A 14,903-nucleotide genomic window follows, 5' to 3' on the forward strand; every position below is an offset into this window, starting at 1 on the left:
TGAGCCTAGCATCTTCCAAACGCTTTTTTATTGGCCCTAAATCTTCCCCCTTCCCTCGCACCTCCCAAGCTGAAATCAGCATCTTTGCTTGGGCTGCTGGAATGTGACCTTGTATCAGGTTCTGGATAAGCTCTGATAAGAACAGCCAGAGGTAGAGAGACCAGGAGTGGTTGCTCTTGTGTAATCCCATACAAGTGTCAGTATCTGTTGCCAAATACTGAAAGAGAAGCCAGTTCCAGCTGATCACCATAAAAGCTTTCCCAGCACTTGTGGCTTCAGAGGCGGAGGAAGCAGGGCCAGCTTGAAAACTATCTGGAAGGGCTGCATGAGGGATCCACCTTTGTGAGCTGAGGCAGTCTACTATATTGACTATCGGTATGCACAGGTGAGTCCTGTTTTTAGAAAGCAAAAAATGTGTGGAGACAACTTTGCTTCTATCTCCATACAAATTTCATGTTGAAATGAAATGCAGGGAAAACCTCAGTCAGAAGATGCAATGCTTCCACCTAGAGGCTTTTAGATTTCAGTTTGTCACCCGCTCCCCACTCTAGGAGGACAGAGTTTGTTTGCTGTTCTGGTGAAGCTAAACAGTAGTTGAACAGTTGACTTCATTGGAAAACGATATTATTTTGAAATGAGGCTTGGTTTCCCAGGTCAGTGACCTGTTGAGAGAGAAGCAGTGGGTCTGCGCCTGGATTTCAGAGTCACAGTGCTGCCACGGTGCTGAGCAGCCCGTGAGGAAGGAGAGCATGTCTGCTTTCAGGCTGTGGCCTGGCCTGCTGATGGTGCTGGATTCTCTCTTCCCCCGAGCTTCATCGTGTGGCCTTTCAACACATGTCGAAATAGGTGAGTACTGGTGTGTAGTACAGTAAATCTGTCAGGAGACATCAAGGAAGAGATGGAAGATCCGTCCTGGTATTGATGCAATTCCCCCCCTGCCGTGCTGAGCAGCCTGACAGTGGGGAGGAGAAGGCCGTGACTGCATGGTCCAGGCCGGGTTCAGTGGAGGGGCAAGTAAGCAAGACTTCTGCTGCCCTTTTGGTCACAGGGTCACCGGGTATTTCTCTGGGTGGGGATGAATACGTTGCAATGAAGCAGTAGAACTAATACAATGGGAAAGGAGAAAGATGTGGAATAAGGCAGTAGGGAGGAATTTATTTTTGTTGTTTTACATTTCCAAAGACGGTCATTTCCAAGCATATGTAAAGAGCCATGTGTGGCTAAAGGAGTGGATCCCCTGAGTCATATTGGCTTTTGAGGTGCTTGGCTTCTGGAATATCAAAGAAGCAAGGGAATTTGGATGATCATGGGCATTAGAGCTGCCCAGGAAGATGGCAGGACCTGGGGAGGAGAGAGCTACAGTAAGCCAGGGCCGTGACCTCAGGGGCAAAGGCACAGTTATCTGCTACAGCTAGGTGATAGCCCAAGGAATTGTTTTAAAATTTTTTCAGCTTTATTGAGGTATAATTGACAAACAAATTGTATAAATTTAAGGTGTACAATGGGATGTTTTGATATATGTACACATTGTGAAATGATCATCACAGTCCAGCTCACTAATATACCCCCTCACATAGTTACCTTTTTTATTTTTGCACGTGTGGTGAGAATGCTTTACTCTCTTAGCCAACAGGTTTGGTTCTTATATGAAGAGTATTTGTAGTATTTTTTTAAATCTATAATTATATTCCACAGCAATTTTTAGATTATTTTCAGATGTATCTGGTGTTCTGGGTTTTCTTTAGGTTAGATAAAAACAATAACAGTATTGTATGGTTATACCATGTCCAGAAATTACAAAGAATAAGACTATAGATAAAATATGGAGCTTTATTAGTGCGAAATAGACCTAGATATTGAGCTGTGGCGATCGAGAACCTACGATCACAGAATTTTTCAGTCTGAAAGGACACTAGAGGTCACTGAGTCCAGTTCTTGTATTTTCCAGATAAGGAAACTGACACTAGAGAGTTTTACACCTAACTTGTTAGTGGCCTGGTCTAGAATTACATGTCCTGACAGCTAGTCTAGCATTCTTCCCATTAAACAGTTATTGCTTAGCCATATGTAGGCCCAACCTCTTAGGAGGCTAAGGCAGGAGGATCACTTGAGCCCAGGCATTCTAGGCTGCAGTGAGCAATGGTGACACCACTGCACTCCAGCCTGGGAGACCGAGCAACACGCTGTCACTTAAACAAATAAACAATATGTATTGCTGAAAGGAAGTCAGGAAACAATAATGGAAAAGAGAATCAGACTTAGATTCTGACATGTGTGTACCAGCTCTGCTGTCAGATGTGTGTCTGAGTAATTTCCCGTACCTACCTCTCTTTTCCTCTGCCGTGAGATGAGGGAGTTGAACTTCTTCATGAATTCTAAAGTGTCTTCAAACTCTTAAGTTTGGAGGGTGAGGTCAAAATTGCCAGAGTGAACTGAAGAGGGACAAATATAAATGGAAATATTCAATGTTCTAATCCTTAGAGTCTAAAAAATCTGCAAGACAGATGACACATGAAATTTTAATGAAATCAAATAATTGCTTGCCTTTCTTCATTAAGTGCCAAAGATCCTAATGGATATTTAAAGATATATAATGATACATAAATAAATATATAAAATATATAAATATATGTATAAAAAATATATAAAAACATAATTGAGGGCAACTCCTAAAATAGCACAGATTCTGAGAAATTTCTATCTAAAAGTTGACCAAAACGACGTCATTTATTTACTAATAACTTAGATGATTTTATGATATTTTCATTCATTTCTTATAAGGGGTCTGAGTGGAAGGTTGGCATTATGTGAATTAGGTCATAAGAATTGACCTCATTCCAGCCTATAGCTCAGTGGTTAGGGTGGCAGCGACATACACTAGGGCTGGCGATTTTGAACCTGGCCCAGGCCTGCCAAACAACAATGACAACTACAAAACAAAAAAAAATAGCCAGGCATTGTGGCAGGCGCCTGTAGTCCCAGCTACTTGGGAGTCTGAGGCTAGAGAATCACTTTAGCCCAAGAGTTTGAGGTTGCTATGAGTTGTGACACCATGGCACTCTAAAGAGGGTGACATAGGGAGACTCTGTCTCAAAAAAAAACAACAACAAAAAAAAAGAATTGGCCTCATTCAGCATAAACCCCTGGAATTCTGCATATAGGCTATTTGTATGGACTATGACTTGTCTCTTAGGATGTCAAAACTTAATAATGTATTAGTGGTTTTATTGTTTTGTATGAATTTAAAAACTGGATGTGTTTCACAACAGAAATAAAATATCACCTTTGAGTTTCTCTATACAGAAAGTTGGTCTTCCTTTTGAGTCTTTGGAGATGCAGGCTATCGGGGGGTGTCTGTAAGTGGGTGGGTGTGGGGCCATCTAGGACTAGGTAACCTGAGATGATTTCGTCCTTTCAAAGTGGTCCAGTAACGTAAAAATCATCTGGGGAATTGCTAATTCAGCCCAGGGGTTAGGCCTATATCATATTTTCTACTTAGATTTATCTACCTTAGTTCTGAGGCAAAACATGATGATGACAGTTCTTTTTCTTGCCCTCCTTCCGTGTGTCAGCCACTGTGCTTGTCACTTAGTGTGTATTTTCTGTGATTCTCTCAGCCTAGAAGCTGGGTGTTTTTTTTTTTTTTTACTCAATTTTTCATAGGGAAATGAGGCCTAGAAAGGCTCAATAACTGGCCCAGGGTTGTTGAGCTAGTTAAGCAGAAACTTTAAATTACCATGTACATGATTAGTATTATAACCGTATAAACAATGTACCAATCTAATAGTGCCTAAAAAAATTGTAAGTGAATGCAAATGTAATTTTCACTTCCTGCTTCCTTGGCAGTTACAACCATAAAACTATAGGTTTTCCCCAAAAAATATCTCTAGTAAGTTTTGTTGGCTGTTTGCCTGAGTGAGCTTTCAGCCTCCCTTATTCTCTGACATTTCATCGCAGGCTGATCACTCTGCAGCACCGCCCGCGCAAGAAATATTCACACAACAAGACTTAATAAGCTCCTCCTTCAAAGCAGCCAGTCCATAACCCCCACAGGAAAGCCTGGTGGTGACAGTGATGACACCCATGCACCTTAATAAAAGCACAGTTCCACAGATGTCCCCTCTTTCCTCTCCCCTACAGCTTTTCACTTCCTTCCTTAATCTTTTTTTTTTTTTTGAGACAGAGTCTCACTTTGCCCCCCTGGGTAGAGTACCAAGGTGTCACACAGCTCACAGCAACTTCAAGCTCTTGAGCTCAAGTGATCCTCAGCCTCCCAAGCAGCTGGTACTACTGGTGCCACAACACCCAGGTCTCACTCTTGCTCAGGCTGGTCTCGAACTCCTGGGCTCAGGACATTCACCTGCCTCAGCCTCCCAGAGTGCTGGGATTACAGGCGTGAGCCACTGCACCTGGCCTTCCTTCCTTAATCTTAACCATTTTAACTTGCTTGGATCTATGAGTAATAAACTTTTTGCTTCCTGCATTCAGGACACACACACTACAGAACCTAACCCCACCCTGCTGCAGGCCCTCTACTGCTTGGCTTTATGGCCACTGTCTGGAGAGATGGGGGGAAAAAAAAAAAGTTTTGTTTTCAGTTTTGGTTGAACTTGATTGATTTATATATTCCTTTCAGGACACAGAGCCCTGGAGTTTCTCCATCTTCAAAATGGGCGTGTTAACTACAAAGAGGTATAAAACTTGATTTTTCTTTTATTCCTTGTGCATTAACTTTGTTCTGTAGATACCAAATAATAAAAGTCCATACCAGATATTTAAGCAGTAATTTTTATTTTTATTTCTTTATGAAACATTAATATTATGGTTTTTAAAAAATATTATGGTTAAAAGGCATACATCTCCTCCAAGTGTTGCATAAACATTTTATACATATTTTATATGACTCACATTTAAAAATTTAAGGATTTTAATGATATGAATCATCTGAAATATTTGAGAGAATTTTTTTAAATGATGCAGCTTTTTGTTTTTATAAAGAGAGGTCATTCTTAAGGGAAATCCTCTATTTTCTACTTTTTGTTACTGTGTGTTGTATACAAATTGTATCATTAAGAGAAGAAAGAATTATTTATTATGTAAAGTATCAATTGAGGTGTTCCTTCCAACTTCCCCTATTATATTGTATTATATCCTGGTAGGACTAGGATCTCAGGAGTGGGGAAGCTTTTCATGTTAGAAGGCCACATTAATTCAGCTGTAATCAAATAAGGCCACATTCAAGAAACTTCAATTAGATATAATTATACGTTACTTTTCAAAAATCTAACTACTATGTACTTAATTTAAAAAAAATGAAAACTACTTGTTAATTTCAAGCTAACCAACCTTTTAATGACTTTGTGGTGTCTGCTTTTTGTTGGAAAGCATTTGAATATTTGGTTGCAGCATGGAGGTCCACAGTTTCGGTCGATCCTCTAGACAGGTATCGGTCATTTGTGACTTTAAGTGCATCTTGATTTGAGTTAGGTAGGAGAATGTAGCTTCATAGCAATAAGTGGTTGAAAAGCAAGAAAGCATTTGTCAGGCCTGTTGCCAAAGGCACAGGTGGGTATTCTACTGCATTTTTCCATATCTCAACTGAATCTTTCTTAGCATCAAATAATAAGTTATCTACTAAGAGCTCAATCAATTCCATCTGTAATTCTTTAGGTGCTTTGGTGATATTAACTAGGTGAGGCTGAAATGCTAATTTGAGTGTGATGTCATGGTTCTCAAAGTCACTGAACCTTTCACTGTAGTCTCTGACAGCTGCATAGTCTTCAGATGATTCACATATATCATCAGTGACCTTTGCTAACTGGGGAAAATGTTCACCCAAAATTTCCGTTTGAAGAAGTGTTTTGAAAAAAGCTCTTTTTGACCAGATGGGGTGGCTCATACTTGTAATCCTAGCACTCTGGGAGCCTAGGCAGGAGAATCCCTTGAGTTCAGGAGTTCGAGACCAGCCTAAGCAAGAGAGAGACCCCCATCTCTACTAAAAATAGAAAAAATTAGCCAGGTGTTGTGGCAGATGTTGGCTACTTGGGAGGCTGAGGCAGGAGGATCGCTTTAACCCGAGAGTTTGAGGTTGGTGTGAACTAGGCTGATGGTGTAAGCTAGGCTAATGCCCTCCAGTCTAGACAATGTTAAAAGCTTTTTCCAAAAACGCTTGGCTTTTTTTGCTCCATATGATATCACTTCACCTTGCAAAAAAATTCAAGTCATTTTGACATATCACGCAGAAATGCTACACTGCTATAGAAATCTTCTGTCAATAATTCACATTGTTGATTCTATTCTTCATAAAATTTAACTGTTTTCACTGAGATAAAATTTTGGCTAATACCTGCAATAGCCAATGCACTTTAGAATGATACAGCAAATCCACACCGAATATCTTATCATTCAACTTCATCATGTTACAGAACTGACTATGCCGTGTTGCATTTGTAGGAATATAGTTAACAATACTTATCACTCGTTGCAAAGTGTCACTTAAAATAATAGCTTTAGCACAGAAATTTTGCTGATGTAAGATACAATGAAAAGAAATGAGAACATCTGGATTGGTTAAGTTTTTTTTAATCTGTGCTTTTTTTTTTTTTAAATCTTCTTACCATGGAGGATGTACATACACTCAATAAATTCACCAAATTCAGTCCAATTTTACAAAGTTGCTGAAACTATTCCCTATGTTCTGGTTGTAAGAGTGCCCAAAGCAAGGCACTCTTCGTAGCAAAGAAAACCTTCTGTTATGGCCCAAATGAAGCATAAAACCTGTGCCAAGTCAGTAGTATCGTCTGATTCATTCAAAGCGATTGAACGATAACATATTTTCCTTTGCAAGTATTGCATGACGTTGTTCTGTTATATTGAAGGCCAATTCATGCTACCAATCAGTTGTGGTTATTCTTGAAAGAGGCAGTAGTTTGTACTTTGAAATGGTATCAGGGTCTAAGCGTCCTACTACTTTGACAATGCATTCTTTCACAATTTCAACATCACCGAATGGCTTCTCTTTTTCCTGAGCGTGTAAGCTACTTTATAAGTTGCTTCAATGGCAAAATTTCCGGGTCTTGCTGTTGCTTGAAAGAATTATTTGCCTTTTCTTTTCATCTTTTAATTTCTGTAATACAACCTTTCATACCTCTCCCTCTAATTTAAAATATTTGTGGTCCTTGTGTTATGATGCTGACGAGCACTGAATTTAACGTTGCAATTGCAGAATCACAAAGAAGCAAATCATCTTTATCTTTAGCAGAAAATGTTGCAATTCCCAATCCTCATTAACAATTTTGTCTTTTTCCTTCAGCATTCTCTTAGTCTTCTTTGACATGATGGGCTGTTAAGTGGTCAGAATTTAAAAATACTGTTAAGCTGTGCAACTATTCACAAATTCCACTTCAAACAGAAACACTGTGCAGTGTTGTCAAAAGCTGGTGACAGATTGGCATACTGGACTAGACTTCATAGTGGCTGCAGTCAGGTGAGGAAGTTAGAACTAAATCACGAGTGTACCAGTCATCAATTTAGTCCTTAGGGCTTGCTGCTGTTCTAACTTCCGGTCAGTCTGGGAGGATAATTTCCTTGAAATTTATTTTATTCTTTGGTATTTTAAATACGTTCATTTTAAAAATAAAATAAAAATATAAAACATGAGCAAAAAATGTATTGATATAAATAAAAGGATTAGTTCTGTAAAATTTGGATTCAGTCAAAAGGACCTAGAAGGTCACATGTGATCTTACAGCTGAAGGTTCCCTACTCCGGGACTATCTGACTCATCTTTTCCGGTCCTAAAATGAACAAGTTCTGACCTATTGTACTATATCTAATTCTGTGGCTAAATAATACTTTGTGTGCAGGCGGCGCCAGTGGCTCAGTGAGTAGGGTGCCAGCTCCATATACCAAGGTTGGTGGGTTCAAACCTGGCCCCAGCCAAACTGCAACAAAAATACTGCTGGGCGTTGTGGCGGGAGCCTATAGTTCCAGCTACTTGGGTGGCTAAGGCAAGAGAATCGGCTAAGGCGAAGAGCTGAAAGTTGTGAGCTGTGACGTCATGGCACTCTATCGAGGGCAATAAAGGGAGACTCTGTCTCAAAAAAAAAAAAGCTTTGTGCCCAAGATGATTCTTTTATACCAACATTTGATAAGAATAGTTAGCATTTTTTCACATCAGAATTGGCTCAGATTATTACCAATAAATCTTGATCCATCATGGAAAGGATGGTAAGATAATAGAAATTTGTTGTATACACAAACTATTTTAAGTCATAATATTCAGCTAACTTGCCAATTTAACAGGCCTTGTAGGAAAAAAGCAACATTTATATCTCATTTTCATTTTTATTGACCTTTATGGAAAGTAGGCCAAAAGCATACGAGAAACAAGAATCTGCATAATTCATCCTGTGAACAATCAATCCTGAGTATGTGCAGAGTGATTTCCTAGTAGATGTATCTGAACTTGTATTGTTAACTTAATTTTAGGCCAAGTGTGGTAGCTCATGCCTGTAATCCCAACACTTTGGGAGGCTGAAGTGGGAAGATCCCTTGAGGCTGGGAGTTTAAGACCAACCTTGGTAACATAGGCTCTGCCTCTACAAAAAATATAAATACCTGTGTGTGGTGGCACCTACCTGTAGTCGCAAGTACTCTGGAGTCTGAGGCAGGAGGATCATTTGAGGAGCCCAGGAGTTCAAGGCTGGGCAACATAGTGAGACCTTAAAAAAAAAAAAACAACTAAAAGGACAAAATATCTCAGTGATAACCAGTATTAATGTATTGCTTTGTGTCACTCCAGGGATTTTCTCTGTATTTATTAGCACTTTTTTTTTTTTTTTTCCAAAAAACGATCACACTGTACACCCTGCTTGCAGTTTGCCCTTTTCCATTTAAGGTACCAGACATAATCTTTCCATATCAGTAAACAGATCTTTAGAATAATTTTTAACAATCACATATTTTTCTATTATTCAGAATGTATAGTAATTTATTTAACTAGTTCCTTATTTTAATTTGTTATTTTGATTTTTTTTGTTTTCTTTCTTTTTTTTTTTTTATTAAATCATAGCTGTGTACATCAATATGATCATGGGGCACCATACACTGGTTTCATAGAATATTTGACATATTTTCATCTCATTAGTTGACATAGCCCTCCTGGCATTTTCTTAGTTACTTTGCCAAGACATTTACATTCCACGTTATTTTGAGATAATTTAATGCTGTTAGAAGAGTTGGAATGGGCGGCACCTGTGGCTCAGTGAGTAGCACGCCGGCCCCATATACTGAGGCGAGGGTGGTGGGTTCAAACCCGGCCCTGGCCAAACTGCAACAACAACAACAAAAAAGTAGCTGGGCGTTGTAGCAGGTGCCCATAGTCCCAGCTAGTCAGGAGGCTGAGGCAAGAGAATCACCTACGCCCAAGAGCTAGAGGTTGTTGTGAGCTGTCATGCCATAGCACTCTACTGAGGGCAACAGAGTGAGACTCCGTCTCAAAAAAAAAAAGAAGAGTTGGAATAATTAGACAGATTTCTGCATGCCTTTACTCAGTTTTTCTGATTGTTAAAAGCTTGTCACATTTACCTTTTCATGCTCTATTTATACATAGTGTTTTTTGCCTAAACCTTTTGATTGTTACTTGCTGATGTCATATTCTTTATCCTTTTATCATCATTGTGTATTTCCTAAAAACAAGGACACTGTTATATAAACACAATAATAATGACACCCAGGAAGTCAACATTGAAATAATGCTATCACCAATTCTTAGACATCATTCAGATTTTGCCAGGTGCCTTAATAATGTTCTTTTTTGGTTTAGGGCCAACCCAACATCAGGACTAAGTCCAGGTATTGCATGTGGTTGTCAATTCTCTTTGGCTTCCTCCAGTCTAGACCAGCTCCTCAGGCCTGCCTTATCTTTAATAACCTCGGTAATTTTCAAAAATACAATCCAGTAACTTTGTGGAACGTACCTTCATTTGTTTTGTCTGATGGTCCATGATTACACACTTGGGCAGCGATCTCATAGGACGCTGGGGTGAGGTTGCATTCTTACTACTTCTCCTCGGAAGGCATGCAGTGCCAATTTATCCCGTTTATGGTGATGCTAATTTTTATTTCAGTTAACGTGCTTTTCAGTTCTAAAGTTTCCATTTGGTTTGTTTTTATATCTTCTATTTGTTTGGCGAGACTTTTTAATTTTTTTGCTTCGAGGGGCTCCTAGTTGTTTGCTGAAGAATTTTTACGATGGCTGCTTTAAAATCTGTGTCAGATAATTGTAACATTTCTGCCATCCCCACAGTGGAATCTATTGACCTATCTTTTTGATGACTTTTGATATCTTCCTGGTTCTTGACGTGATGAGTGATTTTTTTTTTTAAATTGAAACCTAGGTATTAGGTTATGAGACTCTGAATCTTATTTAAACCTTGTGTAGATGGCTGCTTCTGACACCAGTCTGGTTGTGGATGGGGTGGGGGTACCCCCATCTCCTCATTGCCAAGTTAGGGCAAGTCAGGGGTCCCCATTTGACCTTTGAATCCTTCCCAGCCAGGGTGGAGGGGTTGGGGAGGAGGGCTGGGTTACTGTTCCTCACGGTGGTGCCAGAGGGTAGAGATGGTCTCTTGTTACTGGGTGCAGGTGAAAGTCTTGACTCTCCCCTAGGCCTCTGCTGATACGACCCAGTGGGAAGGGGTAGGTGCCTTGTTACTGCCAGTTGGAATCAGATGTTCAGATTCTCCTGGACACCAGAGCATAGAGTTGGGGTCACGACAGCAGAGATGAAAGTCCTGGCTCCATCCTTGGACTTCTCTGACTCTGCCCTGGTGGCAGTGTTGGGTACCTAATCATAACCTGGTGATGGTGAAGTCCAGGGGCCTCACTGGCCCTTGGCTAACAGTGGAGTAATGTACAGTTGGCTACTATTTTGTCTGTGGTATTTGGCTGGAGCAGAGAATGATCATTGAGTTTCCTTTTTTTTTTTTTTTTTTGCAGTTTTTGGCCAGGACTGAGTTTGAACCCCCCACCTCCAGCATATGGGGCCGGCGCCCTACTCCTTTGAGCCACAGGCGTCGCCTGATTATTAAGTTTTCTTTTGCTAGAACCTTTCTTGGTTCTGTGACTAGAGAGAAAAGGCTGCAGTTGAGGCTTTTTTTGGTCTATGCCCCATGGTGTTTCCAAGTTGGTAGCTTTTCTGTTATCCCAGTGATTTTCAGCTGGTGTGCTGTGACACGCTGGTGTGCAACAGGAGGATCTTAGGTGTGCCATGAAAGTTTTTAAAGATCATTAATTAAATTATTTTTGAGAGAAGTTCAAAGCACAGTACGTATGTTCTTTTTTTCGCAGTTTTGGGCTGGGGCTGGGTTTGAACCTGCCACCTCTGGTATATGGGGCCAGCGCCCTACTTCTTTGAGCCACAGGCGCCGCCCAGTACATATATTCTTTTTCTTACTCTTTTTTTTTTTTTTTTTAATCAACAAAATTTAAGTGTGCTGTGCAAGTTTAAGTATAGGTTTAAGTGTGCTTGAGATAAAAAAGGTTGAAAAGCATTGCATTATCTAGTCTGGGATCTATGAGGCAAATAGAAAACCCAGAGAAGTCACCACAGTGTCATTCCCTGGGTCCCAGGTCCCCTAGCCCATCTGTATGCTCTACCTTTCAGAGCCATCTTACGTTCAGAATTTTGCTGGGTGTAGATTCAGCTGTCTTACATACATTTTAGAAAATAAAAGGCCACCACCTGACTCTTCTGGGACCTCAGCCCTCAGCCACACTCCTCCCTAGTAAAATGGATGTCCTGCACTCTGCCCGTGGATATGTGGGAAGTCACAGCTGCATCGCCAGGGCCTCTGCTTCCTCTGCTGCAGAAGCACCGAATGCTTTCGTGTTAGCCAAAAAGCAGTGCACACCACAGTGGAGGCTGGGCCACATCAGACTCTGAGCTTCAAACAGTCTACAAAAACTATGTAGTTTTTGTCCTGTAGCCTTTGGCATGCATCTAGACACATTGGAATGGACTGAGCCAGTCAACCAAAGAACCTTTCAAAGAAAGGCCCTACCATCTACTTTCATGTTATTTTAAAAGGGAAAGAATATTTTTATATTTTTAAATATTTAAAAAAAATTTTTTCACTTGTCTCTGACTTAAAGAGCAAGGACTTTTTTTTTTTTAATGCTCCCAAAGCATAAAGGATATAATCTTACACTAAAGCACAGGTATACATACTTACAAATACATGTATACACACACACACACACACAAGGAGACTTCAAAAAGTCCGTGACTTTCTGAAAACATTTTTATAATAAGAAGTGTTATCACTCTTTGGCCTTCCAGAAAGTCAACAAGCAGAATGCCTTCAGCATCCTAAAAAACTCTTGTCATGACCTTTGCTCTTGATGGGTCTGCTTGTATTTGGCTGGACCACTTCCGTCTCTGGAAGCCGTTGCTTTGATTGTGCTTTGTCTTCAGGATCGTACTGGTAAAGCAGTGTTCTCTCTCCTGCTACGGTTCTTTGCAGAAATGCTTCAGGATTTTGACCTCACTTAAAGTTAGTTCCATTGAAAGCTCTGCTCTTGTCTGCAGCTGGTCTGGGTGCAAGTTTTAGCACCATCAAGTGGGAAGTTTGCTCACTTTTAATTTTCCAGGCAGAATTGTGTAAGCTGAATCAGTTGAAATGTCAGTGGTGCTGACTACTGTTTTTGTGTTGATCCTCAGCCCTTTTCAATTAGGGCATGAGCAAGATGAATTTTTTCCTTGCAAATTGATGGTCTGCTGCTACGGGCTTCATTTTTGTCCCTGCTTAAAATGAATTATTTGTAAATTGCTGATTTCTATGGGCATAGTCCCCATAAACATTTTTTTTTTTTTTGAGATGGAGTCTCAGGCTGTTGCCCAGGCTAGAGTACTGTCATGTCAGTGCAGCTCGTAGCAACCTCAGTCTCTGGGTTCCAGAGATCCTCCTGCTGGGACTACAGGCAGCCCCCACACACCTGGCTAATTTTTCTAATTCTGGTAGAGATGGGGTCTCACTCTTGCTCAGGCTGGTCTCAAACCTCTGTGCTGAAGGAATCTTCTGCATCAGCCACTCAGTGCTAGGGTTACAGGCATGAGCCGCTGCATCCAGGCCCCATTAACTTTTTGTAAGTGTCAGTGATTTCACCATCCCTCCTCCCAGGTTCCCCATAAATTTGGTATTTGTCCTTGCTTAGATTTTAGCTGAATTCAAAAGTAGGGGCTTTTTTCAAACTAATGTTTTATCCTTCTTAGGGCCTCAAACTAGATCCTGTTCCAATATGTTATAACAAGTTACTATGAGTTTATTTGGGTGCAAAGTATTTTAAAAGCCCTGCATAGCTTTTTCATAATATGCATTTTCCATGAAATTTTTGAAGACCTTCTCACATGTCTGTATTTTTCTCATTTTACTGTGAATCAATGAAAAACTTATCAAAAAACCAGCTCTGGATCAGTGAAACAGACTTAGAGAAATCCTGCTCCACAAGGTAAACAGAGAAAATGAAAGGGAATAAAATCCAAATTGATGATTTTTGCTACTCCTTAATCACCAATTATATTTGGTAGGGAAGTTTGGATTTTTATCCTTTGTTTACTTCTGTCTGCCTGCCTTCTTTTTCCCTTTATTCCGTCCATATCCACCATGGTTCTAGCTTCTCATCACCAGAAATTGAGGGGGGAGGCTGTTGCCTGCTAATCTTTATATTGTCCTGCCCTGCAGCTGTTACTAGAACACCAGGATGCGTATCAGGCTGGAACCGTGTTTCCTGATTCTTTTTACCCTGACATCTGTAAAGGAGGTAAGATGAAGATTTGTAGATCAAAAAACGTCACTTTTACTTGGTTAGTAGGAAGAGGTATTATTTAAAAATGTGTATACCTATAATAATAGCACAGTGCATTTTCCATCATCGTGGTCAGTGACTTCGTATTTACCTGCTTCTTCACTGGATTGTTGTTGGCGTGAGCGCATAGTGTGTTGTCAAACCTTACACACATCTAAGGTGGTGTTACTCACAAATTGGGCTCCTACCTGACTTTTCTTTGATCTGACTCACTCAGCTTACTTTTTAATTTTCCTCTTTTTCTGGGGATCCTTTCCCTTGTCAAGAATGGGGTCTTTGGTCCTCATTCTCCCAGCAATTTTGAGTACAGATTTTTCTTAGATTTTTTATGATTTTTCCCAAATTTTACCTTGTTTCATAATTCAGTAATAGTTCCTTTCTTCTTCTTTGGTGATTCACTTTAATTATATCTTTGGGAAGTACTTAGCTACTTAGTTGCCAAAGAAAAAGCTATTTGTTCTTATACTCATATTTCATCAGTTCACTTAATATTGAATTTTCTTTCTTTTTTAGACAGTCTTAACTATATCTCCCTCAGTAGAGTGTTGTGGCATCACAGCTCACTGCAACCTCAAACTCTTGGGCTTAAGCTGTTCTCTTGCCTCAGTCTCCCACGTGGCTGGGACTACAGGCACCTACCACAATGCCTGGCTATTTTATTTGTTGCAGCTGTCATTGTTGTCTAGCAGGCCCGGGCCGGGTTCAAACCTGCCAGCCCTGGTGTATGTGGCCGGCGCCCTAACCACTGAACTATGGGTGCTGAGCCACTTAATACTGAATCGACTTTTATAATTACAACAACAAGAACAACTGGTTTAAACAGCATTAGAAACAGATCTGGTGGCCCTTGGCGAGCCATGGTAGGAGGCTGTGGAAAGATGAGCTCAGGCCTCTAGACGTTGGCTTGCTAGCTGTCAAGTCCGCCATGCCCTGGGGGGACTTCTTTTTTGTTTCTAGTTTGTCTGACTTACAGAGGGTCCAGAAAGCTTTGGTTCTTCTGGCAGTTTGGTTAAACGGAGGTTAATCAAAAGACT

At 40.4% G+C, this 14,903-nt stretch overlaps 1 protein-coding gene across 8 annotated transcripts in view; it reads left to right on the forward strand.

Annotated features, from left to right (window-relative positions):
* Positions 1–14,903, forward strand: part of GPLD1 (glycosylphosphatidylinositol specific phospholipase D1) — a 66,129-nt gene that overhangs the window by 6,544 nt on the left and 44,682 nt on the right. For 4 of the 8 annotated variants that reach the window (XR_008382402.1, XR_008382403.1, XM_053602058.1 and 1 more), the window contains exons 3-5: positions 654–846; positions 4,637–4,692; positions 13,746–13,824. Coding sequence is in view for 6 of the 8 variants with exons in the window: in XM_053602058.1 (XP_053458033.1) it covers positions 750–846; positions 4,637–4,692; positions 13,746–13,824 (232 nt within the window). In the remaining 2 variants the exon portion in view is untranslated. Of the gene's footprint in view, positions 1–262; positions 386–653; positions 847–4,636; positions 4,693–13,468; positions 13,513–13,745; positions 13,825–14,903 lie in introns of those variants that run through there. The other 4 variants (XM_053602059.1, XM_053602062.1, XM_053602063.1 and 1 more) reach the window with 4 other exon arrangements.

This window comes from Nycticebus coucang, chromosome 9 (genome assembly GCF_027406575.1).
Source record: "Nycticebus coucang isolate mNycCou1 chromosome 9, mNycCou1.pri, whole genome shotgun sequence".
NCBI classification, from domain to species: Eukaryota; Metazoa; Chordata; class Mammalia; order Primates; family Lorisidae; genus Nycticebus; species Nycticebus coucang.